We start from the raw sequence: 15,224 nt of genomic DNA, 5'->3' as shown, positions 1-15,224 counted from the left end.
ATTAAATATCAATATATACTGTATGTATATATATATATATATAATTTTTTAAGGAAATGGCATTTATTTTAAAGAAAGATTTTTAAAGATTTTTAAAAGGTTTTAAAACATAAAACAAAATATATACTGCTCAAAAATAAGACAAAATTATTTTGACACTTTCTTGTAGTCAAACGTTAGTAGAGTATGCCCATAGTTAATGTGTTGAACTTTGGATGATGAACCTGTGGTTATTCTTCTAGGACACCTTTGTGAATCACAAGGTTCAATACAAGTTAAGCTCAATCAGCAACATTTGTGGGATAATACTGATTAGAACAAAAAAAAAGTTTTGACTCATCCGTCCTTTTGTTTTGTTTTGCGGTGCATAAACTAACACCCTCTACCTTATTTTTATTATTCTCAGGTTAGGTAAAGTAAATCAAATCTGGCCTAAATTATATGCATAAAATATACTTTCTCTTACCTGAGAATAATAAAAATAAGGTAGAATGTGTTTTTTTTTAGAAGGTGATTTTTTTTTGTTCTAATCAGTATTATCCCACAAAAATCTTGATTACAGTGAGGATCACATTCCACTTACAATGGAAGTGAATGGGGCCAATCTGTAAATGTTAAAAAGTATAAAAAAAATTACGCCACAAGACGTAAACGAAATGCACGTTTACATGATTTTAGTGTGATAAAATCGCTTAGTAACCTTTTCTTTGTAAAGATATAGCCAATTTTACAACTTCATTGCCATGACAATGTTTTGTCAACAAACCCTTTAACAACTTTACAGCTCAAATAATACACAAGTTTTAACAGAAGAATTAATGTAAGTGCTTTTAATACCTCTACTAAGTGTCTACATTTAATACCTCCTAGTTTCAAATAAACAATTTACAGTGTGAACAGTACAGTGTAGCAAAACACAGTGTGAGAAAACGTTTATTTCACTCCCGGTAAGTCTAGATTCAATAGCTGCGATGAAAAGAGTTTCATGTCATTTCACTCAGAGGAGCAAAAATATTTACACACATGACCGCAGAACATTTCAGATTAGTGTCTGAACTAACACCTCAACAGTGTTTTCACTGCAAGGGAACTTTAAACTCAGGCATCATATTCCTCATCACACTCTTCGGTCAGTTCCAGAGGATCTAAAATTAGTCCAGCTGTGTACAATAACTACATTTTTAAATATGTTTTATGATCTCATGTTTATAGAAAGTTTCCCAGTGATAACTTCATCTACATTCTACAGAGCACATTTATGTAAAACCTTTCATTTTTTCCATTATGATATTTTGTTGTTTCACAAATAAACTACTGAAAGTATCAAGTCATCAGTATATACGTAACAATGCCTTTCATATACATTAACTCAATTTTAAACGTTGATTTAACAATCTAATGTAGAAAAAGTTGAGATTACTTCAAATCAAAGTAAAAAATGTTGCCATTTAAGTCAGAGCAACTTAAAATCTTAAAAAGTGAGCACATACAATGTCAAGTTTGGTGGCAAAGGTAGAACTATACAGGCTTTTGAGCATGCTCAGTTTGATCACTGATGCTCAATCCTGAGGAGGCTTTTTGTGGAAGAATAAGTTATTATACTAAGAATAAGAATAAGGTCTGTAAGGTTTTATTCTTATACTACAATAAAATAATATCCGTTTTTAAGTTGACTTAACTTCTAAAAGTTTAGAATAATTGTTACCTACTCCACTTTTTTAAGTTGGACCAACTACAGTACATGGTACTTTGATGGGCATGACACATGATCTTATGTAGAAATGTTGATCTACTTAATAAAGAATAACTATTTATATCAATAACATTGAAAATCATGGTCAGCTGTACTTAAAATGGAACGTACAATCCAACTTGAATTGTTAAGTTAACAATTAACAATAACAATAATGTACAACTAATTTGCCTGAAGTTGACTAAACTCAAAAATGCTTTGCAGCTGGTACTTTACTTTTTTAAGTTTACTCAGATTTTTATGGTTTAGAATGTAATAGAGTCTAGGACACAGGCCTTGCTCAGAAAAACAACAGATTAGCACTGGAAGTGAATTTAAAGGAAATGACACCCCACGGAGTTACAACATAAATAGTATCAGAAGATGAAGTTGTGAGATCCTAAGCAAGACTTCTTACAGACTCTACTTATGCAAACATTTACATGCCAACACAGCTCTTGTTCTGCAATACAAATGGGTAGCTGTTAGTTCAATTGCTATTTAAGACAGAGACCTTTAAACAGTTGTGTTTTGTCTTCTTAGACTAAACTAACAAAGAACATCCAGTGTCAGCAACTGTCTTGTTACATTCCTCCTTTTGTGCTTAATTTCTATACCATGGCTTGGCTTTGCTATTGAGGCTCAACAAATGTGCACACATTGGTCCTACTAATAGCAAAAATAACACCATTATATAAGTGCTATTTTGTGTGTAGGAGTTATTACACCATATAGACAGGGTTCATAATAGCTGCCTGGCACACAAAGGGAGTCTGAGTTTTTCTCTCCATCTCTTGATTGGGGGTAACACAAATGCAGATGATCCTGTATTCAGGGAATCTATTGTTATAACAGGAAAAACTCACATTCTTTAAACTTTAATTTTAGCTTTCTGTGATCTGCACTCAAGGCAAATAATGCCCAACAAAAAGACAAACTGTTCAAACCGGCTTAGACTAGTATAAACTTTAGACCCACATTACATGGAGGGGTTTCCTTAAATTAATAGTTAACATGATGAAAATCAGAAAGGGAGGGCAAAGAATATTGCAAAAATAATGACTATTATGTCTAACAAATCAAACATGATCTTTCGTTTCTGTTATACTGCTCTGTATGGCTGCTACAAACTGATTTGTATACTGCATGCCCACTGTCACTAGAGCGGTTTGTTAGAATCCTTTTCTATTTATACGATCTTTTAAAAGATTATTGTGTATTGCCCCCATGTAAAACATACAATAAAGACATCCCACATAGGTCATCCACACAAACAGGACGATGCAGCTGGAATGAGGCATTCAGTCACGTTGGTGTTATCTCGCCTTCTGGGTGAAGAAGTTGTTGAGATTTAACCCTCTGATATGACAAATGTGGCCCACACCGCATGCCAGCTACAACTGTCCAACTTTAAGGAATATTCCGGGTTCAAAAGAATTTAAGCTCAATCGGCAGAATTTGTGGCATAATATTGATTTTGACTTGCCCTCCTTTTTATAAAAAAGCAAAAATCTGGGTTACAGTGAGGCACTTAAAATGGAAGTGAATGTTATGTCAACAAACCCTAAAATGACTAAAAATTACGATCTAAACAACTTTACAGCTCGAATAATACGTGAGTTTTAACAGAAGAATTAATGGAAGTGCTTTTATAAAATTATAAGCTTCACATTTCTGCCTTTAAACACTGCAAAAACTGGCCCCATTAACTTCCACTGTAAGTCCCTCACAGTAACTTTGATTTTTTTTTATTAATTTTTTTTGTTATCAACATGACGACACAATGTTGATTAAACTTTACTTGTATTGAACCCAGAATATTCCTTTAAAAGTGCACTCAGTAACTTTTATCTTTGTGTCAGTAAATTTGTTATCTTTGAAATTTAGTATACAGTCAGCCATGATTACTTTAATCAATGAGTGACAATGTCAAATAACAGGACGGTAACTGAGATTAAGCGAGTAATATTCAGCTGGTCATGTGATTCTAACATGGCAGCCCCCATGTGCGGACCCTCTCCATGTAGAATAAAACAGCTTTTATAAGGTTACTGATATGACTGCAGTCTTTATTTTAATGTGAATGCTCATGATTTCCTACATATATTGCAAAATTACAATCATGTCTTTAGAAGTTAAACATTTTTAATGAAGAAAAAATGACTGAGTGCACCTTTAAGGATCTGATGGGAATTCTAGCCAAACCTTTTGTCCAATGAATATCCATTCCTTTCAGACTTTATTACTGGTTAAGGGTCTTTTTTTTAATTTTTTATTTTTTATATAATTTTATAGAGATATACAAACTACTGTACTCAAACACTATAGAAAAATTCCCATTACTTGAAAATATTTGATCAATTTCTGTGACTCTTCCAAGCCTAGAAAAAAGCATTTTTAATTCCCTTATACAGTATTAACAGGTGTTCTATAATTATGAGAATCCCTTTTAAATTCCCAGTTTCCTTGCATGTAATTTGTTTATTTATAAAAACTGGTTTAAAGAACCATGTGTTCACAATGACAAAAACCAGAAATGCATCATGTAGTCAAGAAGTACATTTTAAAGAAACAAACCAAGTATTTGCTGGAATCATGACTTCAATTTATCACAGCAAAGTACATACACTCCTGAAACTGAAAAATATTTCCCCCACTGATAGCACATATCTAGAATTATAAGCCAACTTGGACCCATTTCTCTCATAAAAGTATACACAGAAACTTCCAGCCTTCACATTTTGAAAGAATATTACAGGCAGGAATGTGCTGTTCCAGACACCCAAACAAGCACACTGTTCCAGCCAAGCTACACATTTCAAATGAGTGACCTCATGCTAAAGCTCCAGCGCTTTGTGTATGCAAACACATCTCTATGGCAACCAAGAAGTCAGGATGACAGTGGAAACATTGATATGAATATCCACTCTATTACCAACAGCAGTTCATTCATACCTTGCATGCTAAGCTAGCCGAATGCCTCTAATGCTTCTTTAAAACCTAAAACAACTGTCAGCGAGGGCTTTCAGCAGAGATGCTGTTTGTTGAAACAGATTCGTCTTGTTCTCGCCTCCGCTCCAGAGTTATGTCTACAAAGTTCCCAATGTTTGTATTTGAGAAATAAATAAAAAGCTCACTGACAAAGTAGAAAATGTGTTGTTCAATCAGAGGAACAAAGATGTAGCCTGTCGGTAGAGTGACCAGCCACATAGTTTTGGGAGTTACAACTGCATTTAAATACGATTGTGAATCCCCTAAAATAGTTGCGTGCATCTACAGAACACACTGGCCATAGCCAGTTTTATGTTCTAATCTGCTTCTTTTAAACAGCTAGCTCTCTCTGGACCATAACGTAGGAGTTACAGCTAGGCTGCAAAGTTGATGAAAGCAACTACTGTGAAGAGAGTCAACATGAGTGAATTAATCAAGACGCATACCTTGGACCGCATTAAAGGAATAGTTTAGCCAAGTGATAATTCTCTCATCATACAGTTTACTCTCCTTCATGTCGCCTTAAAGGAATAGTTCACCCAAAAATGAAAATTTGCTGATAATTTACTCACCCTCATGAAAGAGTTTCTTTCTTCATCAAAACAGAATTTAAGATTTTTAGGATTTCATTTCAGGCCTCCTCCTCTAAACAATGCGAGTGAATGTCCTCCATTTTTTGACGGTCCAAAATGCATATTTAGGGTGCATCAAAATAATCCACACGACTTCAGTCGACAAATAAAGTTCTTCTGAATGCAAACGATTGATTATATTTTAGAAACAAGACAATACTTATATACTTTTTAACTACAAATGTTCACTTCCAGTACATCTCTGTGACGTGCACTCATGAGAGGGATGATGTAAGCTCGTTGGTAAGGTCACGCATCACGTGGAGGAGTCAGAAAGCACGTCATTGTTTAAATTGTTTTTTTTATTATTATTTGGAAATTATATATTTTATTTTATATTGTTTTGAAATTGTTTTGGTTTGTGAACGGCGCTTGGTCTGTGCTCTGTGCAAGTTTCTACTGTAAACAATGACGCGCTTCCTGACTCCTCCACGTGACCTTACCAAACGAGCTTACATCATCCCTCTCATGAGCGCAAGTCTTAAATTCTGTTTTGATGAAGAAAGAAACTCAGATACATCTTGGATGGCCTGAGGGTGAGTAAATTATCAGCAACTTCATTTTTGGGTGAACTATACCTTTAAACTTGTATGACTTTCGTTCTTCTGTGGAACACAAAGATATTTTAATGGAGATAAAATACTGGTTTTCTGGATTACCTTTATGCTGCCTTTATGTCCTTTTTGGAGCTTGAAATTTTGGTCACCATTCACTTGCATTGTATGTACAAACAGAAATCATATCTCCATTAAAATATCTTCGTTTGTGTTCTGCGAAAGAATGTCACTTCACACTAGTTTGAGACTACATAAGGGTGAGTAAATGATGAAAGATTTATAATTTATAATAAACCTGAATTTTTTTGGCAAGAATACGGCTGCAGAATTCAGTTGGCGCTTGCATATATAACCAAACTGTGTATGTACATGGCCTGTGTGTCACCAAATGAATTTCAGTCTGGTCTGTGGTGCCTGGATGATAAATATTTGTAAATAGAGTGCACATATTCCCCAACCAGAAAAAAACTGCTTTAGGCTTGTAATGTTGTATAACTACCCTTTTGAATCTTCCCTGCTGTTGTTTGTCACAGCTAAATTAATCAAATTATAAAGTCAAATTTAAAGCACAAAAACACAACTAGTGAAAAGGTCAATTATAATAAACTTTATTAGATAGTAACCAAAATTATCTACATCACTGAATACAAAGAGAATGGTGATCTGCAGGCAGAAAGGGTTTAAAAACAGGGATCCAAACTATCCCCCTCACATTTAGCAAAATGAATGCCAAAAATGAACTACAATTTACATCTAAAAAGACTAGCATGGAAAAAACTAAACAAAATGACAATAATTGGCAATCTTACCATCAAGTCTTAAAGAGCAGAGCAAAGAGGGAAAAAAAAAAAAAAAACATTTCTTGCATCACTTTTGCCTAAACCTCAGAGGACATGATTAACTCACAGACAAGGCACCACACATCAGTGTTACTTTTCCATCCTTGCTTTACCCAACAAATCATTAAGAGGTTTAAAAACAGACCTTTTATGAATTAAACAGGTTAAACCAGAGGAACTTGTACAAGTTATGCAGGTGTTAACAGGATTTAGGGGCCATTACAGCGATCAAGCTAATCAAGCTCTTATTTATTAATGTATGCTGCATAGCCTCACGGTGATTAAATCTTATTTTAATATAAAAAAGGACTTCAATTCATGGCTTCTCTTCATATGCTAGTATCATAAGCCAGGCACTTCGGACATTACAGTGTGAACAGAGGAGAGGGACTTGTTGACTAATGAGTGATAAAAAAAAAGCTAGCATTACAAACTAGCTTTGGTTGTTTCCACGAATGCGACTCTCTCAACACCCCCTCAGACACAGAAGTCAAAGACTGTTTTTCCAGGCCAGACGGTCAGTCTTGCAGCTAAAACCAGGCTATTTTTAACCTGCCAGGAGTGAGCAGGGAAGCAATCACCTTCCACAGAGCATGTTGTCTGTCAACTTTTTAGTTAACCAGCTAAAACCTGACCGCAGCCCCTGCACCAAAGTTGACTCAGCTACCTTCTTTTACAATGACTGCACGAGGAAGGATTAGGACTCCTAAATGGAAAAACTTCACATACAAATGGATTAGATAATACTATCCAGGTACCTTGTGATCATCAGACCCATTCAAATTTACTGGGTGTTAAGCCTGAAGTGTTGACAAGCTAATGTATTTTGCATTGCCCACAGAGTCACTATATAAACCCTCAAATTAATGACATGATACAAGAATGCTTAAGGTATGCCAACATCTCATTAAAAAAACTGATTCAAGGACGGAATAAAAAACAACTTATAAAAGGAGAAGGCCTTGAAAAACAGCTGAGGTTTCACTAAGCCATGTGCAGAGTGGACAACGGTTCTTGTTTTCAGCCGATTACCTGCCAGAGGGTTCTGGAAGCCTTCAGTTTAATGTCTAGCGAAACAAGACAGAGACTCGCACCAAGGATTTCCCACTTGATTGTAAAAGCATCAAACTTGATAGCGAGGTGTCCTTGGTCTGATTTGTAAAAAAATATTTTTGGTACCATAACCAATGACTGAGTATAGCACCAAAACAATATTGTAATGAAATAGGCTTGCCAGAAAGAGTAATCCCAGAGAGAGACAGAGGCGAAAGCTATGCCTTAAACTGTTTATAAAAGCACTACTATCATCATTGGTAGAGCAAGTAGTTCTTAAGGGAGGCAGGTAAGGGCAGTCCATGGATTTCACACAGTCGCTCTCTCCCCAATGCGACCCGCACTGAGCGCCTACAGAGGTCCATTAACGGCAGAGGTTCAGCTGCAGGAATAGAGAGAGAGACAGAAATACATTAGGAACTACTGTAGAGATAGAATAATAACTGGTTGGCCACAAGGTTTTTTTTTTTTTTAACTAAAGTTTATACTTTTTTGCAGCTATCAGTTATTAGTTATGTAATACAGTGTCTTCCTATGCATCATATAGTGGGTCTTTAAAGAATAGTATCCAACAATGCTATTAGACCACTACAGGTTCAACAGGAAACATTTAATGTATTGTTAAAGGTGCACTCAATAATATTTTGAAAATGTCATCTTGGACAAACACTGACACCTCAGGATGTGAATGTAGCATGATTTAAACAAAAGTTTTCAGTCACATCAGTCATTGTAGAAAAATCACTACTCGCAGTCAGCCATGATACATTTAATCCATGAGTTAAAGTGTCCAATAATAGGGCGGTTGCTGAGATAAAGCGAGTAGTATTTGGCTGGTCATGTGATTATAACATGGCTGCCGCTATGAGGGGGACCCATCTTCATGTAGTATAACACAGCTTTTATAAGGTTACCGGAACAGATCTGGAGTCTTCATCTCATGTGAGTGCTAATCAGGATTCCAGACTAAAAAAAAAGTCTTAGGAGCCATTGGCTCCTTAAAGAGCACCTATTATGGTTTTTCAAATATTACCTTTCATGTAGAGTGTTATATAGCTGTTTGTGAATGTAAAAAAAAAAAAAAAAAATAGTTAGTTAGTAAAAGAGTTGACTCCCAAAAGAAAGAACTGATTCTGAACACCTGAAACGAGTCATTAGTAATTCCAGACTTACTTCCTGTACTAACCTACGTAATTTGGTAACAAAAAACCCACCTCTGGTCTTCATTGTCTGCTCGCGAACAGCTTTGACCCGCCCTCAAACACTACACTAAGCGGTAGACCAATCACAACAGACTGGGACATCTGACCAATCAGAGCAGAGTAGGCTCTCTGAAAGGAGGAGTTTAGAATGAATCTTTTAGAACGGATCATTGAACGAGTCGTTTTTGACACTGGGAAAAAAAAGGTAATGCTGCAATTTAAATTGAGCAAATTAAAGTATTTTTTGACCTTGGATGCATGTAATCTATTGTGTGAGACCTTTAAAACAAAATTAAGCACATTTAAAATCCCATAATATGTGCTCTTTAATTGAAACATTAAGGAGCCAAATGGCTGTTTTTAGTCGTCAAATCATATAATTGCTCGATTTAGATTGTTGTTCAGAAACTAGATAGAAAGCAGAGAAGGAAGACAACTGATAACCCATTAATCGGAGGTTTAATAAACAGTATATAATGTTGAGAAGATCCGCAAGTTTGCATTCCCCTTTTGTCTCAATGTTCACACCCCTTTCATAATTTACACAAATATAAGAGATTATATTTTTTTAGTTCTGCCCTTCAGAATCTACATAAGCAGAAATTTACATAAAGTATACTATGCATATAGTAGTGTTTCCTTCTTGAGATATACATACACAGACACACACACACAGGAATGCAAAGGTTTGGGCACCCCTGGTCAATATTTCTGTTGCTGTGAATAGTTAAGTGAGTAAAAGATGATCTGATCTCCAGAAGGCATAAAGTTAAAGATGAAACATTCTTTTCAACATTTGAATCAATACTAGTGTATTATTTTTATTTTGTACAATTTTAGAGTGAAAAAAGGGAAAGGAGCACCATGCAAAAGTTTGGGCACCCCAAGAGATTTGAGCTCTCAGATAACTTTTACCAAGGTCTCAGACCTCAATTAGCTTTTAGGGCTATGGCTTGTTCACAGTCATCATTTGGAAAGGCAAGGTGATGCAAATTTCTAAGTTTTATACATACTCTGACTCCTCAAATCTTGTCCCAACAATCAGCAGCCATGGGCTCCTCTAAGCAGCTGCCTAGCACTCTAAAATTAAAATAATTGATGCCCACAAAGCAGGAGAAGGCTATAAGAAGATAGCAAAGCATTTTCAGGTAGCTGTTTCCTCAGTTCATAATGTAATTAAGAAATGGCAGTTAACAGGAACGGTGGAGTTCAAGTTGAGGTCTGGAAGACCAAGAAAACTTTCAGAGAGAACTCCTCGTAGGATTGCTAGAAAGGCAAATCAAAACACCTGTTTGACTGCAAACAGACCTTAAGGAAGATTTAGCAGACTCTGGAGTAGTGGTGCACTGTTCTACTGTGCAGCGACACCTGCACAAATATGACCTTCATGGAAGAGTCATGAGAGGAAAAACTTTCCTGCATCCTCACCACAAATTTCAGCATCAAAAGTTTGCAAATGAACATCTAAACAAGCCTGATGCATTTTGGAAACAAGTCCTGTGGACTGATGAAGTTTAAATACAACTTTTTGGCCACAATGAGCAAAGGTATGTTTGGAGAAAAAAGGGTGCAGAATTTCATGAAAAGAACACCTCTCCAACTGTTAAGCACAGGGGGTGGATCGATCATGCTTTGGGCTTGTGTTGATGCCAGTGGCACAGGGGAACACTTCACTGGTAGATTAAAGAATGGATTAAATTAAATACCAGCAAATTCTGGAATCAAACATCACATCATCTGTAAAAAAAAAGTTGAAAATGTAAAGAGGATTGCTTCTACAACAGGATAATGATCCTAAACACACCTCAAAACCCACAATGGACTACCTCAAGAGGCGCAAGCTGAAGGTTTTGCCATGGCCCTCACAGTCCCCTGACCTAAACATCATCGAAAATCTGTGGATAGACCTCAAAAGAGCAGTGCATGCAAGACGGCCCAAGAATATCACAGAACTAGAAGACTTTTGCAAGGAAGAATGGGCGAAAATCCCCCAAACAAAAATTGAAAGACACTTAGCTGGCTACAAAAGCTTTTACAAGCCGTGATACTTGCCAGGGGGTGTTACTATGTACTGACCATGCAGGGTGCCCAAACTTTTGCTTCGGGCCTTTTTCCTTTTTTGTTATTTTGAAACTGTAAAAGATGTGTCATCTTTAACTTTAAGCCTTTTGGAAAGCAGGCCATCTTTTGCTCGCTTAGCTATTCACAGCAACAGAAATTTTGATCAGGTGTGCCCAAACTTTTGCATGCCACTGTGTGTGTGTGTGTATGTATGTGTATATATATATATATATATATATATATATATATATATATATATATATATATATATATATATATATATATATATATAAACTCGGCAAAAAAAGAAACATCCAAAGTAACAGTCAGTATCTGGTGTGGCCACCAGCTGCATTAAGTACTGCAGTGCATCTCCTCCTCATGGACTGCACCAGATTTGCCAGCTCTTGCTGTGAGATGTTACCCCACTCTTCCACCAAGGCACTTGCAAGTTCCCGGACATTTCTGGGGGAATGGCCCTAGCCCCCACCCTCCGATCCAACAGGTCCCAGATGTGCTCAATGGGATCGAGATCCGGGCTCTTCGCTGGCCATGGCAGAACACTGACATTCCTGTCTTGAAGGAAATCACGCACAGAACGAGCAGTATGGCTGGTGGCATTGTCATGCTGGAGGATCATATCAGGATGAGCCTGCAAGATGGGTACCACATGAGGGAGGAGGATGACTTCCCTGTAACGCACAGCATTGAGATTGCCTGCAATGACAACAAGCTCAGTCCGATGATGCTGTGATACACCGCCCCAGACCATGACGGACCCTCCACCTCCAAATCGATCCTGCTCCAGAGTACAGGCCTCAGTGTAACACTAATTCCTTCGACGATAAACGCGAGTCCGACCATCACCCCTGGTGAGACAAAACCACGACTCATCAGCGAAGAGCACTTTTTGCCAGTCCTGTCTGGTCCAGCAAAGTTGGGTTTCTGCCGTTGTTGCCGATGATGTCTGGTAAGGACCTGCCTTACAACAGGCCTACAAGCCCTTAGTCCAGCCTCTCTCAGCCTATTGCGGACAGTCTGAAAACTGAGGGATTGTGCGTTCCTGGTGTAACTTGGGCAGCTGTTGCCATCCTGTACCTGTCCCGCAGGTGTGATATTCGGATGTACCAATCCTGTGCAGGTGTTGTTACATGTGGTCTGCCACTGCGAGGACGATCAGCTGTCCTTCCTGTCTCCCTGCAGCGCTGTCTTAGGCGTCTCACAGTACGGACATTGCAATTTATTGCCCTGGCCACATCTGCAGTCCTCATGCCTCCATGCAGCATGCCTAAGGCACGTTCACGCAGATGAGCAGGGACCCTGGGAATCTTTCTTTTGGTGTTAGTAGAACTTTGAGTCAGTAGAAAGGTCTCTTTAGTGTCCTAAGTTTTTATAACTGTGACCTTAATTACATACTGTCTGTAAGCTGTTAGTGTCTTAACGACTGTTCCACAGGTGCATGTTTATGGTTCATTGAACAAGCATGGAAAACATTGTTTAAACCCTTTACAATAAAGATCTGTAAAGTTATTTGGATTTTTACAAAATTATCTTTAAAATACAGTGTCTTGAAAAAGGGACGTTTCTTTTTTTGCTGATACACACAAACACACACAGTATATAAAGTGGTGCGGGACTTTTAATTATAAAGAAGCCTGAAATACACATGGGAGTCCTATTTTGAAATGTCTGCACTCCCAGTTGTGAACACACTGACGGATGATTCCCTGAGAAAGTGACTTTCAGGGCAGTGAGGGCTCGGAGCATGCACTTGAGGAGCTGAACACACAGCGCCATAAGAGGCTTGAGCCCTGATAGGTCCAGGGGGAGGGGGGTTCAAAGAGGGGTAGTCTCTGATCCAATGCTTACAGTAGATAGCAGTAATGAACTATTTTAGCTTGCGAACCACCATTAAAAAAGGAAGACTACCTCGAGCTTGGTTTGTTGTTGCGTGCGGTGCAGCGAGCTAGTCATCGCAACAGAACGGGTGAAAAGCGGCACGAGACGCGCTCTAAAGATGTATTCAATAACTCAAATGATATCTGATGAAACCGCATGTGAATGCACACAACCCGACTGTCGCCAATGGTGACTAGATCTAAAATTGTCGCAATCAATTATTTTTGGTCGCAAATTTTAGTCACAGTCTGGAGCCCTGCTGCTAATGATTTTATATATAGGTTTGAAAATGGCTTATTCATTTAATAGTAAAACTTTATTGAAGGAAAAAAATTAGAGTGCACCTTTAATGTAAACAAACAATTTAACAGTTTCCCATTTCTTTTTGCACCCATTTAATGTATTGTTAAAAAAAAAAAAAAAAAAAAAATTATATATATATACACACACACAGTTGAAGTCAGAAGTTTACATACACCTTAGCCAAATAAATTAACACAGTTTCACAATTCCTGACATTTAATCATAGAAAACATTCCCTGTGTTAGGTCAGTTAGGATCACTATTTTAAGAATGTGAAATGTCAGGGCCTGGGTAACTCATCAAGTAAAAACACTGACTACCACACCTGGAGTCGCAAGTTAGAATCCAGAGCATGCTGAGTGACTCCAGTCAGGCTTCCTAAGCAACTAATTGGCACGGTTGCTAGGGTGGGTAGAGTCACATTGCGTTAACCTCCTCGTGGTCGCTATAATGTGGTTCTCACTCTCGGTGGGATGCTTGGTGTGTTATGCATGGATGCCGCAGAGAATAGTGCGAGCCTCCACACGCGCTAGGTCTCCGCGGTAACGTGTTAAACAAGCCACGTGATAAGATACACGGATTGACGGTCTCAGACGCGGAGGCAACTAAGATTCGTCCTCCGCCACCCGGATTGAGGCGAGTCACTACACCACCACAAGGACTTAGAGCGCATTGGGAATTGGACATTCCAAATTGGGAAGAAAAAGGGGAGAAAATCCAAAAATAAATATAGAATGTGAAAGTCATAATAGTAGAGAGAATTATTTATTTCAGCTTTTATTCCTTTCATCTCATTCCCAGTGGGTCAGAAGTTTACATACACTTTGTTAGTATTTGGTAGCATTGCCTTTAAATTATTTAACTTGGGTCAAACGTTTTGGGTAGCCTTACACAAGCTTCTCACAATAAGTTGCTGGAATTTTGGCCCATTCCTCCAGACAGAACTGGTCTAACTGAGTCAGGTCCTTGCTTGCACACGCTTTTTCAGTTCTGCCCACAAATTTTCTATTGGATTGAGGTCAGGGATTTGTGATGGCCACTCCAATACCTTGATTTGGTTGTCCTTAAGCCATTTTGCCACAACTTGAGGTATGCTTGGTCATTTTCCATTTGGAAGACCCATTTGTGACAGAGCTTTAACTTCCCGGCTGACGTCTAGAGATGTTGCTTCAATATATCCAAATAATCCTTCCTCATGATGCCATCTATTTTGTGAAGTGCACCAGTCCCTCCTGCAGAAAAGCACCCCCACAACATGATGCTGCCACCCCCATGCTTCACGGTTTTGAAGGGGTTCTTTGGCTTGCAAGCCTCACCCTTTTTCCCTTTTGCACTTTTCGCACAAAACTACATTCATCTCTAGGAGACAGAATGAGTGGTTTTAAAGTTGTGGCTGATTGGTGTGTGTGTGTGTATATCAAAAATTATACACACACACACACACACACGCACGCACATATATTTTTATACAAGCGCGCGCACACAACATTAAAATCACCTGCCTAATATTGTGTAGGTCCTCCTCATGCCACCAAAACAGCACCACCCCACATCTCAGAATAGCATTCGGAGATGAAAATAAGTGTATTTTTATCGTATACAGTCTACTTATTGTGTATACTGTATATTGTACATTGTGTTGTGTAACAAGATGTGTAAACTGTGTTAAGTGTAAATCAGATCTTTATTGTAATTGTCTATGTTGCCTGGAACTGCACCCAAGTCTTTCACCCACTGTTGCACTTGTGTATATGGTTGAGTGACAATAAAGGGATTTGATATACGTCGGGGTTCGGAGTAGTTAAAGTTGTCCTCTATTCGCAGTTTGTAACTGTGTTTAGCTGTTTTAATCCCCATCTTCAGATTGGCCCTGGATGAGTTGTAGGCTTCCCGGTCGCCAGACCTGAAAGCAGCATCATTATAGTTACAAGTCCAACATTTTAATACAAATCAGT

General features: G+C 37.9%; 1 protein-coding gene across 6 annotated transcripts in view; it reads right to left on the bottom strand.

Annotated features, from left to right (window-relative positions):
• Positions 1-6,504: 6,504 nt before the first annotated feature.
• LOC127419686 (SPRY domain-containing SOCS box protein 1) overlaps positions 6,505-15,224 on the bottom strand; it is a 47,743-nt gene continuing 39,023 nt past the window's right edge. For 5 of the 6 annotated variants that reach the window (XM_051661294.1, XM_051661295.1, XM_051661298.1 and 2 more), the window contains one exon: positions 6,505-8,186. In XM_051661294.1, coding sequence (XP_051517254.1) covers positions 8,059-8,186 — 128 coding nt within the window. In that variant the 3' untranslated portion in view covers positions 6,505-8,058. The remainder of the gene's footprint in view (positions 8,187-15,224) is intronic. The other variant, XR_007893707.1, reaches the window with a different exon arrangement.

The sequence above is a fragment of the Myxocyprinus asiaticus genome, chromosome 29 (assembly GCF_019703515.2).
Source record: "Myxocyprinus asiaticus isolate MX2 ecotype Aquarium Trade chromosome 29, UBuf_Myxa_2, whole genome shotgun sequence".
Classification (NCBI taxonomy): domain Eukaryota; kingdom Metazoa; phylum Chordata; class Actinopteri; order Cypriniformes; family Catostomidae; genus Myxocyprinus; species Myxocyprinus asiaticus.
The sequence above is the reverse complement of the archived record's forward strand: the minus strand, read 5'-3'. Positions and strand labels throughout refer to the sequence as shown.